Source organism: Lithobates pipiens, unplaced genomic scaffold (assembly GCF_037356315.1).
Source record: "Lithobates pipiens isolate NorthernLeopardFrog02 unplaced genomic scaffold, aLitPip1_a1.2 Scaffold_13, whole genome shotgun sequence".
NCBI classification, from domain to species: domain Eukaryota; kingdom Metazoa; phylum Chordata; class Amphibia; order Anura; family Ranidae; genus Lithobates; species Lithobates pipiens.
The window spans coordinates 62,662,793-62,686,071 of record NW_027507718.1 but is presented as its reverse complement, the minus strand read 5'-3'; the positions used below and the strand labels follow the sequence as shown (position 1 = coordinate 62,686,071).

The 23,279-nt window shown below is 42.4% G+C and overlaps 1 protein-coding gene across 1 annotated transcript in view; it reads left to right on the top strand.

Moving 5' to 3' along the window:
- The window catches only part of IFT74 (intraflagellar transport 74), a 176,534-nt gene extending 156,195 nt beyond the window's left edge, over positions 1-20,339 (top strand). Inside the window, exons 17-20 of the mRNA XM_077475147.1 lie at positions 4,293-4,456; positions 10,766-10,891; positions 18,439-18,499; positions 20,029-20,339. Coding sequence (XP_077331273.1) covers positions 4,293-4,456; positions 10,766-10,891; positions 18,439-18,499; positions 20,029-20,144 — 467 coding nt within the window. The 3' untranslated portion in view covers positions 20,145-20,339. The remainder of the gene's footprint in view (positions 1-4,292; positions 4,457-10,765; positions 10,892-18,438; positions 18,500-20,028) is intronic.
- Positions 20,340-23,279: the final 2,940 nt, after the last annotated feature.

Below are 23,279 nucleotides of genomic sequence, written 5' to 3'. Positions count from 1 at the left end.
CAGCGTAAACAATTTCACTAATGCTATTGTTTCCCAGATATTTGTTCAAGGGTCAAGAAGTTTGGTCTCAGGCTGAATTGCTTTGTACACACCTTCTGCCACTTGAGTGCATATCTAAAGGAACCGGCCTGTATCCTCTTCCTGACTACAGCTCTTATTTATTTTTTTTACTTTTGCAGCAGTTTCTCTGCTCACACTGTTAGAAGAAGATAAATTATAGAGCTGTCCTGTCCGATTTTCTTCATCTAGTCATAGGAGAAGCATGCAGTGAATGTTTATAATAATTAAAGAAAATGGCTATAATAATTGCACTGGCTAAGAGTGTCAACAATTCACAACTGAGGAAGCCATTTTTGGGCTGAACCAGTACTTACAATTGGGCATTGTGTAATTTGCCTAGGAAGCAGTGACAGCACTGCAGCAACGTGCTTTTGTTGCAGTCAAAAAAATGTTTGGTAGTGTGAGACACAGATAGACTTGAAAAGACTTACAGGATTTCTTTAACAAAAGGTTTATTGGCTGTAAGCATATTGTACAGACCTGAATAGCCAACAGAGACCACATGAGATACAGAAACTAAAATGTAGAAGGCAGTCTCGTGTAAACCAGTGCAAGAAACACACAGGGTCAAGCAGAACGCTGGCAAATATCAATGAAGCCTCTTTCAAAAGGGAAAGTCAGATTGATTAGGGACTGCCCACACCAGTAGATACCTTACAAGCAAATCAAAATAGGAAAAGATCAGCAAGATACAGAGAGAAAAGATAGGGAGTGACTTGCAGAATTTCTGTATGATAAAATTATGATTTTGTGTTTTAATTATCATTGGTCTTCATGTTGTGTATTTGGACATCCAAAGAAAGGGGGGAAATGTTTTTCACACTTTAGACTCAATCCATAACTATTGTTAATTACCATATTGACAGGTATGTTCAGCAATGATGGCCACTGGAAGTTGAACTTAATGGTCATGTGACTAAAATAAAGATCCTTTAGGCAAAAAACATTGCAGTCTAGAGAATTTAGCTTATTACTTTTATGTAGACATAAACCCCAAAAATTTACGTTTTGTGTTAATGGGAATGTCTAGCAGTATTAATTGTGTTTAATCTGTTCCACCCACAAAAGGATCTTTTCTCTTGAATTCCTTCTGAAATATAGCAGAACACTTCCTGGAGTGTGAATGTACACTTCTGTGCCTGAAGCCTCATAGCTATAACTGCAGTGTGGAATCTAACACATTGATGCCTTTGACTGCTATTTTCAGTGAGATTTGGTAAATGCACCACTGTGCTGCTCATTATTCTCCTTTCTGAAATCTCTGACATAGAGAAGCAAAGCCCTGCCTCTACCAAGATCAGAGTCTGAAACACAGTGCAGAACAAGGCATTATAAATGGAGAAAGCTCATCTGCATGGTGACCATAGGCAATACTGGTGACTAATCCTTTGCCCTCTTCCTGAACGCCTTTAGGGATTCCCAGCTCTTATCATGTTGTAGCTAAAGGAGGCCGTATTACAATCATACTATTTAAAAAAAAAACCACACAAACTATTTATACAGTATGTTTGTTTTTGGTTTTTCAACAGAAAAAGTACTGCTATGTAAATCCAGTGAAATATATAAATCATAGGGCCATTGCTAGCCCTTTGCCATCTGGCAGAGCATACCTTCTCCATCAGCAGCATGTTTACTCCCTCTCCTGTGTAGAGACAGAACACAGGCAGACCAAAAATGCAGGAGAGGACATTCAATGGCTGCAGTGCAGCCTGGACTAAGCCCATTCCTGGCAACAGGACAAGGACGCATTCCCATTGGCCACCGCCGTGACCCTGTTACAGTTAGGCTGGATTTACACCTATGCATTTTTAGTGCTTTTTGCATTTTGCAGATTTGCACTACAGTCCATTCAACATGGTTTTCTATGGAACACGTTCTGTAGTGCAAATCTGCAAAATGCAAAAAGCACTAAAAATGCATAGGTGTGAATCCGGCCTTACACCCACGGGAGGTGCTGAGCTGTAGGTAGTGGAGCTGGAACACGCTTGAAGCAGAGGGGCACTTGCGTCCAGAAACCCAGAAAACAAGAGCGAAGCCTACTTCTGAGAAACTGTAGAAGAAGCAGGGCTGCAGAGAGATGTTGCTGCATTTTGCTATCGAGGACTTTGATGCTACTAGGTTTCCTTTGCTGGGCAGAGGGAGTGAAGGCCTCCACAGAGGAATCTGACGCTGTGCAAGCTGTGTCTGGTCTGTGTGCTAGTGAGCCCAGAGCCATGTGCTGTGCTGAGAGAGTGGATGTAACATGAGGCTTTTGCTGTATGTGAGCCATTGTACTGCTTCTTCCTATCTGCCTAAAGTCCAGGGAGAGGACTTGGGACTTTGCTGCTGTGTTCTGCACTCCCTTTCTAGTGTTGAGACCAAGAGGCATAGGCTGGAGAGGTAGGCCCCAGCATGGCCAGATACCTTTGGCCTGATCCTATTCCAGATCTGTGACTTAGCTCCATCCTGAGTGTGATAGCGATCATCACAAGAACAGACTGCATTTAACACCTTTTCACCAAAGTGCCATAGCGGTAGCCTATTGCACACCCAGTGTTAATATTCTTAAGGTTTACAAATGGTTGAGAGGAAGTGCTCCATCAAACGTTAAGGGCTCCCACATCAACAGGACTGATTAATAAATATTCTCCTCTAGCCATTGACTTCTCAGAGATTGTGACTCGTAGATAGGTTGATCATTTTCTTTTGTCATTGTGCTACTCTCTGGCATTTCTTTGTGCCAGTAGTTCAGGCACAGGTACTGTGTCTGTGTGGAACCAGCCAGGCAGGTTACCAAGATGGGCTCAGTCACCTTTGCCAGGTTGCCAGAGGTAAAGAAACTGTCTGTGGTAGTTAAGCCAATAAGTGCAACTGTCATCTATTCTGAAATAACCACGGCACAACTTGAAGAGATGTCACAAGCTGCCCCTTTAAGAAGTTGCCAGGTGTAGTGGTGTGTTACAATTGTTGTTGTATGCAATTTAAAGTGAGTTTGCCCAAGTTTGTCATAGAAGATGAAAAAATTGCAGAAGTAACAGGGGACATTTGGAGGACCCAGGTTTAAAGAGCCACTCAGATATCAGACCACATCACTATCTCTCATGTAAGATGTGAAGCAAGAGGTGAAGGGGAAAGCTTAAGCATTTAAAGTGATTGTAAACAATGACCTTGTAAAACAACTCATTCAGTTTAAAATAGAAATGAAAGCCAAAACACTTTTGTATAGATATAAAAAAGCATTATAAATACTTTTTTTCTCAGCTGCATAAGAGCTGGGGAGGAGGAAAGGTAGCAGCACACTCCCAGCATAGCTAGAGAACTGACAACGATGTGCTTTCCTGTTTAGTGTGGTCAGTTTTTAATAGGAAAGCATGGACTGGCAGGAACACCAGAGATTTCACATAAAGGAAGCAATATTAAGAGAACAAGATACTTTCTCATACAAGTACATGGTACAACAGGCACATATCAGGAATTTGAAGTGTTGTGGTAACACTTCAAAGAGACAGTTGAGGAAGCCATGTATTGAATTATGCTGTTTAAAAGAGAGATGCCTGCTGACCTTCGAAACATTGCTGGAAGCATAGTTTTAAAAGCCTTAGAAGAAAGGTCCAGTTATCTAGGCCAACTACTTAAAATACCAACGTCCCTGTCAAACTAATAGGCTCTTCACCTGTGGTGCTTTTGCAACAAGAGCTCTACTTTATTCAAGTGCCCAAGTGACTTTGCTGATTCAAGACTTCTACAACAAGCACCTGAAGTATATGGTTCTGCGAAAGTTGGAGAATCACTGCAGTTGGGTAGAAGGACCCAAACAATCCAGTTGCTCCTCCTGGGGTAGTGCCACGATAGCAATGCTAGTCTAAGAAAACATTTAAAGCAAAAATGTATTTCTACTGGTAGATTTTGAAGCCTATAGTCATGGTTATCAATAAGTGTTTAGTTTTAGGACTTCATTTAGTGTTAAATTATGTTTTAGTTATTGTAGGGTAAAGCTGGCTCAGCAGGGATCGGCTGAGATTTGATCCATGCATAGGCAGGCTGAATGTACCCAAGTTAATCGATTTATTAATTTGCAGTTATTGCCAGCGGCTATAATCTGGCATATAAAATGGCACTGAAGAAAATCGATCCATCCTATGGTCAGCTTGATTTTTTCATCATACCTTTCCAAAAAGAGGTACTGGAACAGTTTACACAAATGTTTAAATTTTATATTAAATTGTATGCATTATGTATGTGTGTGTTCTCAGAGAGCCAGCGTTTACAACAGGACCTTCAGAAAGTAGAGCAGCTGGAAACCAAGATAAACAGTGAGCTGACATCCCTTAAGGACAAAATCCAGCAAATGTCTGAAGGATTAAAGACGTACAGTAATTTGGATGCCCTTAGAGCATCTGCAGAAGAAAAGAAAAAGGTAAATTATAATTTTGTTGTGCTCTGGCCACTATTAATGGAAATTGGTGAATAGTTGTATTAATAAAAAAAAAAAAATATATATATATATATATTATACAGTATCTCACAAAAGCGAGTACACCCCTCACATTTTTGTAAATATTTTATTATATCTTTTCATGTGTCAACACTGAAGGAATGACACTGTGAGTAGAGCTTGTATAACAGCGTAAATTTGCTTTCCCCTCAAAATAACTTAACGCATAGCCATCTCGCTCTCTCTCTCATACTGGTCACTGTAAGTTCATCATGGAACCTCATGGCGAAGAACTCTCTGAGGATCTGAACAAAAGAATTGTTGTCCTACATAAAGATGGCATAGGCTATTAGAATATTGCCAAGACCATACAGCGGTTTAACAGGACAGGTTCTACTCAGAACAGGCCTCGCCATGGTCAACCAAAGAAGTTGAGTGCACGTGCTCAGAGTCATATCCAGAGGTTGTCTTTAGGAAATAGATGTATGAGTTCTGCCAGCATTGCTGCAGAGGTTGAAGGGGTGGGGGTTCAGCCTGTCAGTGCTCAGACCATACGCCGCACACAGCATCAAATTGGTGTGCATCTGCATCATCCATCATCCCAGAAGGAAGCCTCTTCTAAAGATGGTGCACATAAAAGTCCATAAACAGTTTGTTGAAGACAAGCAGACTATGGACATGGATTACCGGAACCATGTCCTGTGGTCTGATGAAACCAAGATAAACTTATTTGTTTCAGATGGTGTCAAGCGTGTGTGGCGTTAAGCAGGTGAAGCGTACAAAAACAAATGTGTCTTGCCTACAGTCAAGCATGGTGGAGGGAGTGTCATGGTCTGGGGCTGAATGAGTGCTGCTGGAACTGGGGAGCTACAGTTCATTAAGAGAACCATGAATGGCAGCATGTACTGTGACATACTAAAGCAGAACATGATCCCATCCCTTTGGAGACTGGGCTGCAGGGCAGTATTCCAACATAACGACCCCAAACACACCTCCAAGACTACTGCCTTGCTAAAGAAACTGAGGGTAAAGGTGATGGACTGGCCAAGCATGTCTCCAGACCTAAACCCCACTGAGCATCTGTGGGGCATCCTCAAATGGAAGGTGGAGGAGGGCAAGGTCTCTAACATCCACCAGCTCCATGATGTCGTCATGGAGGAGTGGAAGAGGACTCCAGTGGCAACCTGTGAAGCTTTGGTGAACTCCATGCCCAAGAGGGTTAAGGCAGTTACAGTTTTGGCCACACAAAATATTGACTGGGCCCAATTTGAACATTTTCACTTTGGGGTGCACTCACTTTTGTTGCCAGCGGTTTAGACATTAATGGCTGTGTTGAGTTATTTTAAGGGGACAGCAAATTTACACTGTTATACAAGCTGTACACTCACTACTTTACATTGTAGCAAAGTGTAATTTCTTCAGTGTTGTCACATGAAAAGATATAATAAAATAATACTTTTGTGAGATACTGTGAGTGTGTGTGTGTGTGTGTGTGTGTGTATGTGTATATATATATATATATATATATATATATATATATTATGAATGACTGTGGCAAATGTGATCTTTAGCAAAAGAGAACAGTGAAGCAAGTAGGGAAAGAGATCTAAAAATAGCTATATTGTCAAATGAATGTGAGTGGATTCATATAGATCAAATACAATATATTTTCCAAATAGCTGTCATCTACCATGCATTATATTGAAAGTCAGGTGTGGGAGCCTGACACATTTGTTTCTTTCAAAGGCTTCTTGGTGCTGAACACAAATGCAAAAGAATGCATACACACAGACCTCTGACTATTAACCTGTCACCAAGACTTATCCCTGACTATTAACCTAGCCATTTAATGAACAGCAATATTAAACCCATTACATATGGAAGAGGGCTTTGGTGCTTCACTGTGTCAGCCCTGCATCCTATCACAACAGTGTAAATTCTGTGGAAAGTGTTTTGTACTGTGAGAACTGATCATCACGCAGCTGCTAGCTTTCAGCAGCATAGCTGATTCTCTGCTTGTGCATCTATCCACTTTTGCAGTCATTTTTGATAAAACCTCACACAAAAAAAGTATCTTCAAATAACCCAAACTACTGCGCCAATAGGGCGCAGATGTTTTTTATCCAAAATATACCTGGCGTACTTAAAAATAAAATAAAAATAATAAACCAAAAATTCTCTGCTGCTACCTTAATTCAAATCTAAATATATTAAATCCCATCTGCATCAGATAACATGAAACAGATATGAGGTATCGATGTGAACCCAACTAAAACCAACATATACAAAAAATATGTATAAATATATAAAATATGAAGATCAATGAACTGCAATAAATAAAGTGTCCATATGAAATAAAAAGCCCAAAGGTACCAGTGAAAAGTGCTTCACTCCAATATTGCATCAAATTGCATACATGACAATTCTGTAAAAAGCTCCTCCAATCCACCACTTGACAGGTGCTCAGCCTCTCCCCAGCGTTCAATCTCACTCACCAACTCATATTGCCTATCATGATACTGATCGGCAAACGCAGCTTTCAAAATGTCACTTCCAATCTTTGTCTGAAGTAAAACCCCCAGCCTCCGTTCCCCTTTAGAAGGTCCACCAAGAAGCCCACATCAAAGCACTGACTCCCGAAGGAGTGTCTGGTTTTAATGGGCTTACCGTTACCTTCTCTCGCTCGCTCCTTGTGTCTAGGGGTTTCCCTTGATAGATGGCCCAGAAACTTTAGAGACTGACAACAGATCCGCTTAAAGGGATTTTTATTTGCTAAAACATAGTTAACAGTCTCTCAGTATAGAATCAGAGGGTTAGGTGAAAAGTCCAGGTACTCTTAGTGTCAAAGTCAGTAATAAAGAACTTTCTTACTTTAAATAAATCCAGAGAATAGCCATTCACAGCTGGATGTTCACTCTAGTTGGATAGTCCCTCTCTCACAAGGCCTAGCAGCCAACAGGGTGTTCGAGTCAAGAACAAGTCTCTGCCACAGAATTTGTTGTAGGACATGAACAAGGAAACTAGAAACTTGTGGAACACTCGCGTTGCACCAGTATCTTGCAGCCAGTCCGGCGATACTGCGCGAGATTGGATTCACTTAGGTCCTTCAGCTTTACCAGGCTCTTGCTAAGAAGCCAACCCTTGCGTGGCCTTCTTCTGAAGAGTCCTACCCCCTCCCCTGGATAACTACGAAGCTGCTGGGCCTCTCCACAACTTGAGATAGCACAGGACCACTTCTGAATCCCTTCCTTAGTTTCCTCACCTCGGGCTAGCCAGCCCCAAGATGTAAAGCCGAGTGGATCCGCACCCCAGGCCATAGGGCTGCTCAGGAGGACCAGGTCCATGGAGTCAGAAGATACTTCTGGACCGGAACCCCGAAGCAGGTGACATCCGCATCTTAAATACCCTCTCCCAGAAAGCACAGCAAGAGTGACACTCCCACTGGGCTGGCCCCCGAGAGAAAGTAACCTTAAAGCACCCAACCAGACTGTGTTTCCATGCCCGCCAGAAGAGACCACATCCCCCATGGCCAGCCCGAACACCCTATAGTCCAGTCAGACTGATGCTGAGGTCAAAATTTAGAATAATTATACCCAAACCAAACTGCAGTTGAGGTGTAACGTTAAATTTAAAAAACACATAGCGCGTGCTCTTCAGGAGTCGGCGCTACACTCGGATAGTGTAATACAATCACAAAAAAAATATATTTTTAGCCTAGTTAAAATCCACTCACAAACATAAAATAAATTGTGCAAATGGGCCCACACACCAAGCGCTTGAGGACACAGTGAAATAGATAAAATTAAAATCGGCCAATAAGAAAATCCAGTCTATAGGCAGCTGCTAAAAATTCTTCAAGATAAGATCCAAACAAACATAAATGTAACAAACATATTGCCCATCAAACACTCTAAGGCCGCGTACACACGCGCGGACTGTTCGCCCAACCTTGTTCGTCAAACAGTTTCGGCAAACAGTCCGCTCAAAATTAGCATGGACGGACATGGCCACACACGACGAACAGTTTGCTGAAACCGTGCGCGATGACGTGAACGGCACGTACGACGGGACGAAAAATACGACGTCCTATACACTGCATTATAACTTTCGGCGTGTAAATCCTTTCTGAGCATGCGCGGAACTTAGTTTGACGAACAAGCCTACACACGGGCGGACTGTTCGCTGAAACAAGGTTTCAGCGGACAGTTTTACGGAATTTCCGAAAAACCTTGTTCGTCAAACTGTCCGCTGAAACTGTCCGCTGAAAGCCCACACACGAGCGGACTGTCCGCCCAAACACTGTTCAGCGGACAATGTTGGGCGAACAGTCCGCGCGTGTGTACGCGGCCTTAGAGCCAGTTCACACCAGATGCAGTTCCGTGCAGTTACGTTTTTTTCTGCACCAATACAGTCAGTTCCAGTCAGTTTCTGCACCAGAAACCAACCGAAACCAGAAACTGACTGCATGGTGTGAACTAGAGCAATTGGAATACATGGGAAAACACAGTGCATGCTTTTTTTGTGCAGAAAAAAAGTGCACGGAACTGAATCGAACTGCATCTGGTGTGAACTGGCCCTAAAACATATTGCCCATCAAACATTCTAAAACATATTGCCCATCAAACACTATAAAACATATCGCCAGACTCCCCCCCCGCCAGTGTGCCGAACACAGTGTCTCACCCAGTCCCCATCTCTATGAGTTTCGGTACATTACTTCTGGGTTGGGGGTCTGACATAACTTCTGGTTGCTGTGCAGTCTGACCCTAACATGTTTCATCCTTGTGATTTTCTCAAAGGGCTTGTGAGCTCTTGCGAGGATGAGACGCGTTAACAGTGGCATAACTAGAACCTTCAGAGCTCCGATGCAAGAAACCATGAAGGTCCCCCTGACCCCCGGAGAGGGCCCTTTCCTCCGAGCCCAGTGGCGGAACAACAAGGCATGGTCACAAGTGGGTGGTTGCATATAAAGGAACCGATTTTATCCATTTCCACCCGCTTCTCCTCCTCTCCCTCCCGCAGACATTTAGCAGCTGCAGGAGGAAAATGGAGAGATCAGTTCCTCTATGTCAGTGTTTCTCAATCTTTTTCCAGTCAGGGCACCCTTGAAGTTTACTGTACCCCTAGGTGAATGGGGCTGCACTGCAACTACCCCGCAACTGTGTGCATTGCATGCAGTTGCAGCATAGTGATGATGCATTTAAGGGGTTAAAACAGGCAGTCAGGAAGCAACACATTGCCTCTTTACTGGCTTTCAAATGCCTCTGAAAAGCGTTCTGAGCAGGGATCGCTTTTCAGAAGAACAGCATTTTTTTGTTGACACTATGAACAAGCAAGAAAGAAAAATCAGTTCTGATTGTACACATATAGGGGTTCAGGATTAAATGTGCATACATACATGTAAACACACACATACATACATGCACACAGTCACACACACACACACACACACACACACACACACAGCCTTTTAAAAATCGGCAGTGTTTTACCTTACCTTTTCCGGATGGGTACTGCACTGTAGGGGGAGACAAAGAGCACAGCACACACTGTGCTTTCACTTTAGTTGTAATAAATGTGACAAGCTCCCTGCTCAGTGCCAATTACAGTTCAGCTGAGGACGCCCTTGCCGCTCCTCCTATCGAGGTATACAGGGGCAACCGGGCCCCCAGAATGTGGCCCGGACGCCATGGCGACTTCAACAAACCCTATATTTCCACCATTGGTGTGAAACAGGCTTTAGATTTCTAATGTCTCAGACCAGTCCCCCACTTGGGAATCCCACCCCTGTCCTGTTTCTACTGCTACACAGGATTCTGTGGCCAATTCCTCTCATTCCTTTAACAAGGGGAAAATGTCAGATGCATTCCTCACGTGTCAGAAGAAGGTCATGGTGAGCCTAGTTTAAGTGGTTACCAAGACACTTCAATTACACAGTCTATCTGTCCCTTCCTCAAGGAAAGTGGTACCCTTGGAATTCTGCAGACCCAAGCTCTTTGCCAAGGTCATCTCAGTTCATCCTATTCTCACACGAGTCGTGCTTTTCTATTTAAGTGGAGTTAAACATGAAAAAATCTTCCAGATCGACATTCATAAAGTGATCTGTAATGTTCCTGGAAATAAAATTGTTGTGGTTAGGTAAGTAAAGTCCCCTATCAGGTAATAGCAGTGCTTTTAAAGAACCTATAGAAATCGTATTATTCTACACTTATCCCGCCATATTTTTATTTTAAGAATAAGGTTTGAATATTAAAAACAAACCAGTGGATGTATATTTTCTTTTGTCCTCAGAAACTTCAAGAGGATAAGATCATTTTAACCAAACGCAGGGATACCTTTAAGAAGACCAACATGCAGCTAAATTCTGAAAATGAAAAATTGAAATCACAGCTACAGGACAATGAAACTCACTCTCAGGTAATCTTAAAGCGGTTGTATAGTCATATTTGTAACTTTGACCTACAGGTAAGCCTATAATAAGGCTTACCTGTAGGTACAGGTTTAGGAGATATTCCCCACGCAATGAGCCGCTGACTTCAGCAGCGCATGCGCTCCAGAGATTCCCAGCTGAAAGTCCAGCAGACACCACACCCTGCCTGGAAGAAAACGCCCGCGTGGGAGCGACGACATCGCGGCTCCAGCCACTCACAGCGCCGGCGCCGCGCTAACCGGAAGACATGCCTTGGCGTGGACTGATTGAGATGCCGGCGCCTCGTTCTAAGGCAAGTTTTTCATAATGAGCTAGTATGCCGGGTATACTAGCTCATTAGGCCTTTTCCCTTACAGGTCTAGAAAAAAAAAAGTCAGTGGGTTTACTCCCCCTTTAATGCATATGATGCATATGAACACAAATGTTGCAAACTGATTGTTTAGCAGTTGCTTGGTGTTTCATGTATTGAAATGTACAGTATAATGTAAGGCCTAAAAGCAGGAAATACAATTTACTATATATAAAATAGCTAAAAAATGTGGTAAACTAATCTATAGCCCATTTACTCCCTCTAATTTGCGTTAACTCATTTAATAGATTATGTTGAAACCAAAGAACTGACTAGAACGATATTGCAGCAGCCCAAAAATAGGGGGCCTATCACCCTGGCAAAGTGACTTGCAGCCATTGATGTCTACCTCTTACAGTGGATTCATAGAGTCTTCTAATTAAAGTGGTTTAACGTGTACCTTAAAACAAAAATATACTAAACGGACAATAGAACCACATAGCAGGGACCCCCAAGCCCCTGAATTTCCTCTTGTTTTCAATGAGTCTGTTCACTCATGAGAAGGAGAAGGATCAGTAACGTACAACCATTGTGTAGCACTATTAAACAGGAAGCAGAGCAGAGTGTATAATGGGCAAATGTAGCTGCCCTGGTGTATTTGCTATTACAACATTACCTATAAAAAGGTTTTGAAACATCAACAAAGATTAATAAGATTATCTACATCAAGCTGATCATTTTTACACACCGATTAAAAAAAAAAAAAAACTTTTCGGTCCCTGTTAATACTTATATTCGCTAATCAGCAGCAAATCAAATTGTACTTTTAAATGTATTTTTAACCCACTGGGTACTCTTATGCCACATACACATGACCGAATTTTCCGACAACAAAAAATTCACACCGTGTGTACGCGGAATTATAGTGATGTAATTGATGAAGACCTTTCCCTTCTGATGTTTTAGTGAATGTATATTTTGAACCTCTCTGCTGGTATGTTACTGTACATTTTCTCCTTTGAATTGGCACTTGGATTGTCTGGTTCTACTATCTGCCTACAGGAAGCAATTGGCAAACAAAACACCACCCTAAAAAAAGCCAGTCTGTGTAAAACCCATCCTCTACCCAGCATGGCTCAGTTTTTTGCTAATGTCCTCAGAAGTTGGATGCCTTTTCCTCAGTTCCACTGAGAAGTGTAACTTTTTTTGCTGGCGCTCCCTAATTTGCAGAAATTGTTTCTCAGGTGACTTCAGTCGGGATTCTTTGCTGACACTGCTGCTTGAGCTCATCTTTATATTGCAAATCTTGCATATTGGCATTTCCTCAGCCTAGATTTAGACATTGTACCTGGACCCCACTGGACTTGACGTGCAAAAGTAGCATAGGACATGACCTTTGGGCCATAGGCATTACATTTGTGAAAATTTTCAGACTAGAGTGCATTGTGTTGGTTAGCTGTAGAGTGCTTTCCAGGTCTAGATCCATGGCACAGCCCTGATGTGACCCTGTTTCTGAAGGCTCACTTTGTGAATAAGGCTATTTGTGATGAAAGCCGTGGGAACTACCACTCTGTTTGCACTGTAGAGCGTCCTTTTAAATGTCTTGCTATTGCTGGCTTTACCACAGTAAGGTTTAGGGCTGAAGGACTGAGTCCTGATGTCATCTATTCGGTGAAACAATGCATGAACATTCCATGCTCTCCTTCCTGCCATTTAGTCTCAAGGAACTTCCAAATTGCTGCTGCTTCTGAAGCACCCACATGCATCTCTGGACTATTTAGACTGCTCACCCACAGTGACCTGGGCACAAACCCTCATTGTCACCAACTACCTGGGTTTGTAAGTACCTGAGTTTTGCCTCATTTTGGGACTAGTTCAAGACCTCACAGAATAAACATGTCTTTGTAAGACACTGAGGACAGTGCTGCTGCTACTTTTTACTTTAGGCCATACTTCACTTCCCTAGAGGTTCCGGGGACGTTTACTTGGTTTCCACAGGAGGACCCGATGTGTGTCATCTAAAATCTCAGTCCCATATTGTTATAGGGTAGTCTTTATCTGAGTCTCCCTTGCTCCATCACATAAGGCTGAGGCTTCCCCTGTGTCCACAGGGAACGCCATGTCCACTGTGGACCTGACTGTTTGTGCTCAGTTACTGGGGCATTACAGTGACATCCCCTGCAGAGTGTGCCTCTGAACCTCCTGAGCCCTTCCTTCGAACCAGGCCTGAAGCCACTGTCATCATCTCAGACTTTTCTAAGGTGCTGCATTTCCCCATTGACTTAGATTTAGACCAATGCTTCAAACCTATTACACTGCATCCAGAGGATCAGCCTACTATTTCAGGACATGTGTCTTGGTAATTTATACATTTTTTTTTTGTTTTTTTTTCCAATCGTTAATGCACCAATGACCCACCTTAACAGGAAGACACTAGGCTTTGAGTGGGTACAAAGCTTTAGGCAGCTAAGTTCCCTCTATAAATCCCAGGGTGAATTAATTGTTGCTCTCCATCACATTCTGGAAATAACTCTAATTTGTCAAACCATGCATAAGGTGTAGATTCTCTCTTCTTCTTTGCTTTGGTAGGCCCCAGTTTCATAGAGCGGCTGGAGCAAATGTGGGGAGCCATGTGCTCTAAATGTATTTTTCAATTGGGATGTGAAGTACATACAATTGCAAAGTGCACTCTGGCTACTAGCTTGGGACACTAATGATACAAGGAGTATATGACTTGATTAACCTTCAAGGGACATATTCCCTTTGGATGCGCTCTTGACACCATCATTTGAAATGCTACAGATGGCCATGGTATGCTCCCTCCTCGACTCTGGAGGTCTGTGGGAAGGTAGTAGGAATCACAATATTTGCCTTTATCTACTTCTGCAGCAGGTACTTATAGAACTTCAAAGCCTAAAACCCACTCAACCCATAGGGCTGGAAACCAGAGGTCAGCTAAAACCTCTTATAAGCCTTCTTTATGACTCTGCCCACACTTCTGCAAATGGGGGCTGTTTATACATCCAATGGGCATCATCTGGTAGTTTTCTTTGCCAGCATTTGGTATCCAAGGTCTTCACTATCAAACCAACAGGCTGAGCATTTCTTTCAGCTGCTTGTCACCTCTTTTGTTGTGCTAATGCACACGGCAGTGCATCTTCCCGAGTTCCCCGAACCTTTGGACCATTTGTTCCTCTTCAAGTAGGAAGACTTGAAGAGGCACACATGAACTTGCATTTCCTTTCCTGGGACAATTCTATATCCTAGGATTCTCATGGTACTTGGTACTCCTCAGAATTCGACCTGTCCAGAGGGACTTCTGACCTACAAGGTCTGATGGGGTCACTTCCTACAGTTCCCTTTCCTAGCAAAGACCTTAGCCTTCAATGTCCTTCAGAGGCACTTGCTATTTCTTGAAAGGTCTGGACCTTATGTCCACCCTAGTGCCTTTTCCTGGCATCCCCATTATGGAGCACTCAGATGATCACCCAGGTGGTTCGCAGTTTGGCAGGGGAACCTGCTGAAAGTCAGCTTTCAAACCTGGACTCTGGTGGACATCATTTAGGTGTTTGTAGAACCTTCACCTCCATAAAGGTTTGGGAGTTCTCCTTGAGACAGGACAAGTGCTGTCTTTTATGCTGCAATGACTCTCCCCAACTGGTAGTATCCACTACGAAGGGAGATGTTTTTTCACCTTTAAGCCTCTCTTGTCCTATGGGCAGGAAGAAACCATTGCTGGATGGTCCTGTCCTCTCCTGGGTTGTCAGCAGACAGAACACCCTGGAATCCTGCTGCAGATGCTCATTTTGGGGATAAAGTACATGAAGAAGCTTTCATGCTATCTGAGCACCTAGAGAGAGGTCCTCCTTCCATGGCTGATCCAAAGTCTCTTGAAGAAAATTCCTTCAGATCCCTTTCTTGGCTCTGTCCCTAATTGGATCAATGTTCTTAGCAGTGTTGCTAAGACTTTTGCCGCTCACTTCACAGCTTCGGATACTTTGCTTCACTTTTCAGATGGTTCTTAGAATCATGTTCTGCATCAAAGTTAGGCAGGTCCTGTAGGCTTCCTCCACCAGGACCCAGAGACACCTCCAGGTGTTGAAAGGGGATGGGTTTTGCTTATCCTCTTGCTAATTAGTTGTTCACATGCACATTTTTTATTTATTTTACCTTTATTTACACTTATTGTGGTTTACCTTCATTTATGGGTTACCTCTTGTGCACCCTATCCCCTTTTTTATTCAGGTTGACATTTATGTTGGTTCCCCTTGAATTCTCTGCCAGTCTCAGGGGCTACTTAGCTATCCTTATGGGATATCATACCATGATTATTTTCTCTGTATCCTGGCCGGGCAACCTTCCTCTTATCATATAATTTTCATTTCCTGTATCCTAAGGGATAAAATGTAAGGCTTATGCCCCGTACACACGATTTTCCGATAACAAAACTGTGGATTTTGGTCTGAAGGTTGTTGGCTCAAACTTGTCTTGCATACGCACAATTCTGAACGTGAGAACGCGGATGACGTACAACACGTACGACAAGCCGATAAAAAGGAAGTTCAATAGTCCTGATAGCTCCATTACGAACTCTATTTTTACAAGAACAAGCGCTTCCGGCTCGTACTTGATTCCGAGCACGTGTAAATTTTTGTGCGCGGACTTGTGTACACACGATCGGATTTTCCGACAACAAAGTTTTGTTGGTGGAAAATTTGAGAACCTGCTGTCAAACATTTGGGGGTGGAAAATCCGATGGAGCATACACTCGGTCGGACTTTCTGACAAAAAGTTTTTTCTCACATCGAACATTTCCCATCTGAAAATCTGACCGTATGTACGTGGCATTAGGCTTTGCACATGTAAACTAGCTGGTCGTCTTTAGTGAGAATAAGGGAACAAAATAAGTCTCTTGTACTAAATATCAACTTCCAAGTATCCAAAAAATTGCTATATACATCTAAAATAATTCTAATGTTCAACAAATATGATAGTCCACAAATAGTGTAAATTAAAGTCCAATCAGTATATGCAATCACAATATGATATATGATTCAAATAATAGAAGTTTCATCACCATACAAACTAGCCACTCACCTCAAAGCCATGACCCCTGCCTTACGAGAAGGTCAAAGTAAGCGGTGTTCCCCTCAGGGCTAATAGCTCTGGCAGAGTCTTGGCAGATCTTCACTTCTCTTTTCCCATAGGAAGATTACACCTGTCTACATGCACTCAGAAACACCCATTGTATACGGTAAGAAAAGGGACCCCTACTGAAGAAGTTCCTTGCTTTGGATGTAAGGCTTATAAAGGGAGCGTTGGGTGTCCTCTCATCCCACAGCCATCTTACCAATGGGCCAAGAGTCAGGATATGTGATTGATATGTGCATTTGAGCTAGCACTGGCGGCAGTGCCCTATTTTGTAAGTGCAGTATTCTTCTTTTATTTATTAAACTTTTTAAACCAAGAGCATTAGATCTTGTGTGCTTCCCTTTTCTTCCCATATACATTGGGTATTCCTGAGTGCCTGAGGACCTGTTTACCCTTCCTATGGGAAAAGAGGAGTGAGGATCTGCCAAGACTCTGTCGGAGCTATTATCCTTTAGGGCAGGAGTGTCCAAACTTTTTTCAAAGAGGGACAGATTTGATGAAGTGAACAGGCGTGAAGGCCGACCATTTTCCTGACATTATTTGAACCATTAAAATTAAATGCAAATTAACTAATACAATAATGCAGCCTCACCATTGCCATGAATGCAGCCTCACCATTGCCATCATTGAAGCCTGATCAATGCCCATCTGCAGCCTCAGAGGGGACAGGGAGGGGGACGGGACGAGTGCCAACAGATTACATACAGAAGAATCTGTTTACTCAGCAGCCTCTTTAATGCAAAGTCCTGCCTCCTATGATAGACAGAACAGTCGTCCAATACCAGCCCAGGAGACGGGACTTCCTATTACAGAGGTCACCAAGTAAACGAGAGATTCTTCTGTATGTAAGCTGACGGCACTCGTCCCACCCGCTCCCTGTCCCCTCCAAGGCTGCCAGAAAGATAAATACGGTATATATCTTTTGTGCCCCCCCAATGATTCATTGGGGGCCACAAAAGATATATAAATTACCAGTGTGGCCACATTAAACCGGAACACGGGCTGGACTTTGGACATGCCTGCTTTAGGGGAACACCACTTACTTGGACCTTCTGGTAATGTAGAGGTCATGGTTTTAAGGTCAGCAGCCAGTTAGTGTGGTGGTGGAACACGGAGCACTATTATTTGGATCACAGTGGTGATTGCATTTACTGATTGGACTTTAATTTAGACTATTTGGGGACTATAATATTTGTTGCACATTATAATTGTACTAGATGTCTATAGCCCTTTTGTTGATACTTTGGTGTTGATATTTAGTACACCAGATTCATTTTTGTTGCGTTGCACTGTTTTCTATTTATTTATGGTATTGCTAAGTTGTTATTTTACTTAAGTAGAGTCAGCTGGCAGCATTATTATTATTTCAGATATTTGAGCACAGGATATGCGTGTGTATATTGTGGTTGCGCTAATTGATTTTAGTATTATGGTCGTCTTTTGTGGGCTGCTTTTGTCCAACAAAATTCCCTCTCGGGACCTGTTCCCTTTGGGACTTGTCACAGTGTTCTTTTGTTAACTACATCAAGTTGGTGGACTATTTTTTTTTTTTCAAGTAGTTATGTTGTTTTTGTTTGATTCAGGCTTACTAATTCTGCAGATGGAACCACTGCCTTTCCTTGATCACCGCCAGCTTCCCCTGATCGGGAGGGAGCTTAACCTCATCTGGTTCAAATGTGGTTATTGGCCATTCAGGTTGCAAAAACTTTCTAGTTTCTTCTTGGATCTGTCAGCGGCCCATGCCTACCCCTCAGTTGGACTGCTTTAAGATGTCCCATCTTAATTACTCTGCCCCTCAATGGACAAGAAAGATAAAAGTATTTTTGTACTTACTGTAAAATCTATTTCTTGAGGCCTATTGAGGGACACAGGTCCTTTTTTATGTTTTTTGCTTGCTACTGCTTTGGTACTGTACAAAACAGAGGTTTGCTGGGCAAAGGATTATTTTTATTCCCCGGTGCCCTAAACTTCCTGTAGGTGATAATATAACCTGTTTCTGAATTTCTGTGTTCTTTAATGACTACTTATACATTTGTAAACACTAATATCATGATGGCTTGAATTTGGTTTCTAATATTTTGTTTTTATGCACAGCTCACAAACCTGGAAAGAAAGTGGCAGCAGCATGAACAAAATAATTTTGTGATGAAAGAATGTATCCTTTAAAGTAATAATAATTGCCAACAAGGTTGCCTATTTTTCAGACGTACTGAAAAACTACTTACCAGTCACAGTATATTTTATAACCCTTATGAGCCAAAACTTTTTTAAAGCTTTGGATAAAGTTGAAACAAGTTAAAAAAACTGCATGTTTTTGTTGATGGTGTTGCAGTTTGAAATATTTCATCTCACTTTCTGCCCAGAGACACAACAGAAGGTAAGAGTATTTATCTTTCCAAAGTTTTGGAAAACCCCACTTCCTTGGAGATTTCCCACTCTACTCCTTTTCCAGTAACACAATATGCCAGAGCAGTAAGTGAATGTGATTCTCCCAAACAGTGACACAGGCAGCAGTACACAACCAACAAGTAAAAGACAGCGCAGCACTTCTTGTGACAGTCATAAGTTATTGCTCTCTCTATTCTTAGAGAGCCTCTTGCCAGATCATTTATTTTAACAAAAGTCCTCCCATAAATAAGATTTTATGTACATTTTAATGTATTTTATACATGTTATTAAACTGTAAAAGTCTCTCTTGTGTAGACATCTAAAAGCTCCAAGACTGCAGCTGGGTGTAGCCATTTTGGATGTGATGTTGGCAGCCCCAGCAGGCTCACTCAAGTATCTCCCTTGGCGCCACCCCCCAGCAGCTGCATAAAATGTAATGTAGGTAGGTAGGTGGAGGAAAGTGCAAAGGACCTTGGCCAGCACAAACAGTAAATAGACATTTCCAGAAAGAAAGATCGGCTATAACATGCAAGTAGGATCGGGCTGCCTAAGGGAATTGGGTAGACGTTTTTTTTAGCAAATCTAAGGGCACATTGCAAATCAATAAAAAAAAAAAAAAAAAAAAAAAAAAAAGATTATGGAAGTGGAAATTGCTGCAGGTAAGTATTTAAAATGCTTGCCTTTCTCTCCTTTTAATTGTATTTTTTCTTTTAAAAGAGAAGTATGGCCAAAGCTATTTTTGCCATACTTCTCTTGTGGATCACAGGAGTGCACTTAGTTCTGCACTCCTGTGAGTCATATTCAGCCAACCGTGGGCTAAAACTTACTGCTGGCTGACATCACAGAGCCGGTCCAGGCTCTGCAGGGATCCCGACAATTTCAGGATCTGCACACATGTCTGATCAACGGCTAGCTCGGCCTCCCAGTAAGCTGCTAAGAGCCTGAGCCAGCTGCTCCTACCCCCTCCAGAGTCCAGTGCTCCAGGAGTGCTGGATGGGCAGAGCACAGAGCTGTAATAATTCTTGCACTTATTTTTTAAGTTGGTGATATAGGGTCTCTATAAGCAGCCATAGTGAATTGTTAAAGGTAGAGATGAACTGTTGGCTGTTGACTTTCTGTTGAACTGTTGGCTGTTGACTTTCATTTTCACATTGGATTGTTGCCTAAAGTTGCTTTTTAATTAAATTCAGCAGACCTGTAATAGAGTATGTTATATTTTGGGATTAAAGGTGTGTATATTTGTTTCTGGTATAAACATAGTATTTGTTAATGAATTTCCTTGACTGCTTTGTCCAGTTATAGCTACAAAGAGTCAGGAAAGTGACTACAGACAAGTAATGAAGAATGTAACGAAACAGATTGCAGAGTACAATAAAGTTCTCATAGATGCACTGCAGAACTCCAGGAACTGAACCATTCAGCTCTTCCTTCCTGCACACCAGCAAGTTCAGCATATTGGAAAAGTGATCAGTGTCATCTTGTTACTGACATTCAAGTACAACTGTAACAGTTCAGCCTCATATGCTTTACACATATTTGTATATTCATATACAATTTTTGGTAATGTTTGCTGTGTTATAAACTGAAAATAAAAGTTGTATTTGTAATTTTGTGCTATATTAGTTTTCTCATTTTTTTTACAGTAGCAGTCATTTTCTTTTTATTATTGTAGTGCAGTGTTGGGAGTAACCACTAACGGCTTCAGTTATGCAGTGGTTGCTATGGATCATTGCACTTACTATTTGCCTTAAAAATGCCATGCAAATAATGATTGCAAGCGATACTAAGCAAATATGGAAATCTGTACTGCTGAAGAGCTCTAGGGTAGATGCCTAGCATGGGTGTAACAGTGCCAAGAGATTTCCTCTCATTTCCAGTTGTGTCTTTAGGACAAAAAGTGAAGGAAAATTGCTTAAATTGCAAAAAAACATAAAAAAAAAAACCTTACAAGAGTTTTAGCCCTTTTCTACTCCATCCAAAATGAAAAAAAAACAACATTGTGGCTTTAGATATATTTTGAATAATTGAGATTACTCAATCATTCAAAATATATCTAAAGCCACAATGTTGTTTTTTTCATTTAGGATGGCGTAGGAAAGGGTGAAAACTCTTGTAAGATTTTATTTTTATTTTTTGCCATTTGAGCAATTTTACTTCACTTCCTCTCCTACAGACACAACTGTAAATGAGAGGAAATTGATTCAAATTGAAGGAAATCCCCTTTAAGACAGTTGTCACAGGTACAAGTGTCCCCACTAGAAAATTTTCCTTGTATTCCTTCTCTGGTGACACCTCTAAAGTTTCATAATTTTCAGTCCTAGTGACAGTGGTTACCAGGATAAATAGAGAGAATGAATCTGCCTAATGTGGACATGGACCGATGGGTTCTAACCCTTTCCAACTCTTTTTAAAACTAAAAAACTGAAAATTGTATACTCACCTTTCCATAATTTTCCTTTCCTGAAGCATTTTCATAGCAGCACACACTGGCTTGTAACTCCGCCCCGACAACCTGACAGGATTGGTTTAACTATAAATTTGAAGGGGAGACACCCCACTGCATTCTCTGTATATATCATCACAAAACTGGGTGGGAAACTGTATGCTGCCATGAAGAAGCGCCAGGAAAGGAAAATTACGGAAAGGTGAGTATACAATTCTCCTTTTTCCTGACGCCTTCATGGCAGCACACACTGGGAAATAACTCGCCAGTCGAGTTGGTGCAAGAAAATATTATTTATTCCTTATAATGCAGAAGAATTAGCTCTAACAACGGATCTACCAAATTCTGCCATGGCTAAGTGAGCAGAGTCCACTTTATAGTGGGAAATGAAAGTGTGTCTGGAGGACCACGTCACCACCCTGCAAATTGTCTCTGGTGAGACCCTGCAATATGCTTCCCAGGAGGTAGCCACTGCCCTGGTCGAATGAGCCCTGATGTCCTCAGGAATCGCCAGATGTTGAATGAAATATGCCTTCTTGATAGATCTTACAAACCAGGAGGCAATAGCACGTTAAGTAGCCGCTTGCTTCCATGAGGAATGACCATGAGGGAATCTGTCTTCCAGCGGATGAGGTTCACCTTGATCATCAGTGAAGGATGGACGGACGATGTCCTGGTTATAATGGAAGGAAGTTGCTACTTTTAGTATGAAGCGGTCTGAAGGTCTCAGAACCACTCAGGAAAAAACACTAAGGGCTCTGATGCCATCAGTGCTTGGATCTCAGATACTCTCCTTGCTGATGTAATTGCGATGAGAAAGGATAGTTTCAGAGTTAGATCCCACAGTGAGGTAGATTCAGATGGAGTAAAAGGAGGATTGAAGAAGGCATTAAGGACTACTGAGAGATCCCATGAAGGGAAAACGGGTTTATTGGGAGTTTTAATCCTTAGACAGGCTCTCAGGAATTGGATTATCAGAGGATGGAATGCCCTGTTTTGGCAGACAGAGCGGATCCTTGTACCTTTAGGGTACTTGAGCTTAAGCCCTTATCAACTCCTGACTGGAAGAACTCTAGAATCTGAGGAGGCTCTGGAGAAATGGGATTCCATCCCTTCTGCTGGGCCATGGAGAGGAACTTCCTCCAAATTCTTGTATAGGTGGTGTTGGTAGTGATTTTCCTGGCTTGCATCAAGGTTAATACTACTTCCTGAAAACAGCCCTGCTCCCTTAGCCTAGCCCTTTCAACTTCCAGGCCGTCAAATGCAACTTCTCTGGAGTTGGGTGTAAGAATTTGCTTTGGGATAGCAGATCCGGGGTTATTGGAAGAGGAATTGGAGGTTGAAGGCTGAGCTGCAATAGGGTCGTGAACCATGGTCTTCTCGGCCAAAGAGGAATTACCGCGATTACTGTAGTTTAGGATCTCCGAAAGCCTGGACAGAAACCTCGCAATTAGCGGGTTGAAGGGAATATGTACCCCAACCTGAAGTTCCATGGGTAAATTAGACAGTCTACTCCCTCAGCTGATGGAAACAAAGCTCTTGACAGGAACCTTTGACATTTGGCATTCGCAGTTGTGGCTGCCAAGTCGACTTCCGGCATTCCCCAAGCCTTTGTAAGAAGGGAAAAGGCCTGGAGGCTCAAAGACCACTCGTTGTTCGATAGTGTCTCTCGACTCAGTCGGCTAACCTGTTCTGTGCCGCCGGGACATATACTGCCCTCAAGTCTGTTAGGTGTACCTGTGCCCATTCCAAGATAGGACAGACTTCCTCCATCAGTGTGACACTCCTGGTACCTCCCTGCTTCTGAATATAGGACACTGCCACTCTGTTGTCCACCCAGATAAGCACATTCTTCCCCCTCAGGACTGGTGCAAATGCCATGAGAGCCTGAAAGGCCACGCTGAGTTCTAGTATGTTCGAAACTACACCCGGAGCCTGGAAGTGCCATCGGCCCTGAGCTTCTTGATCTTGAAAGTGAGCTCCCCAACCACTCTGGCAGGCATCCAAAGTGACTACTTCGGGGTCTGGAGGGGCTATTGGTCTCTATCTTCTGAGATTGCTCTGGTGTGTCCACCACCATACCGATTGTTTCACCGACCTGGAG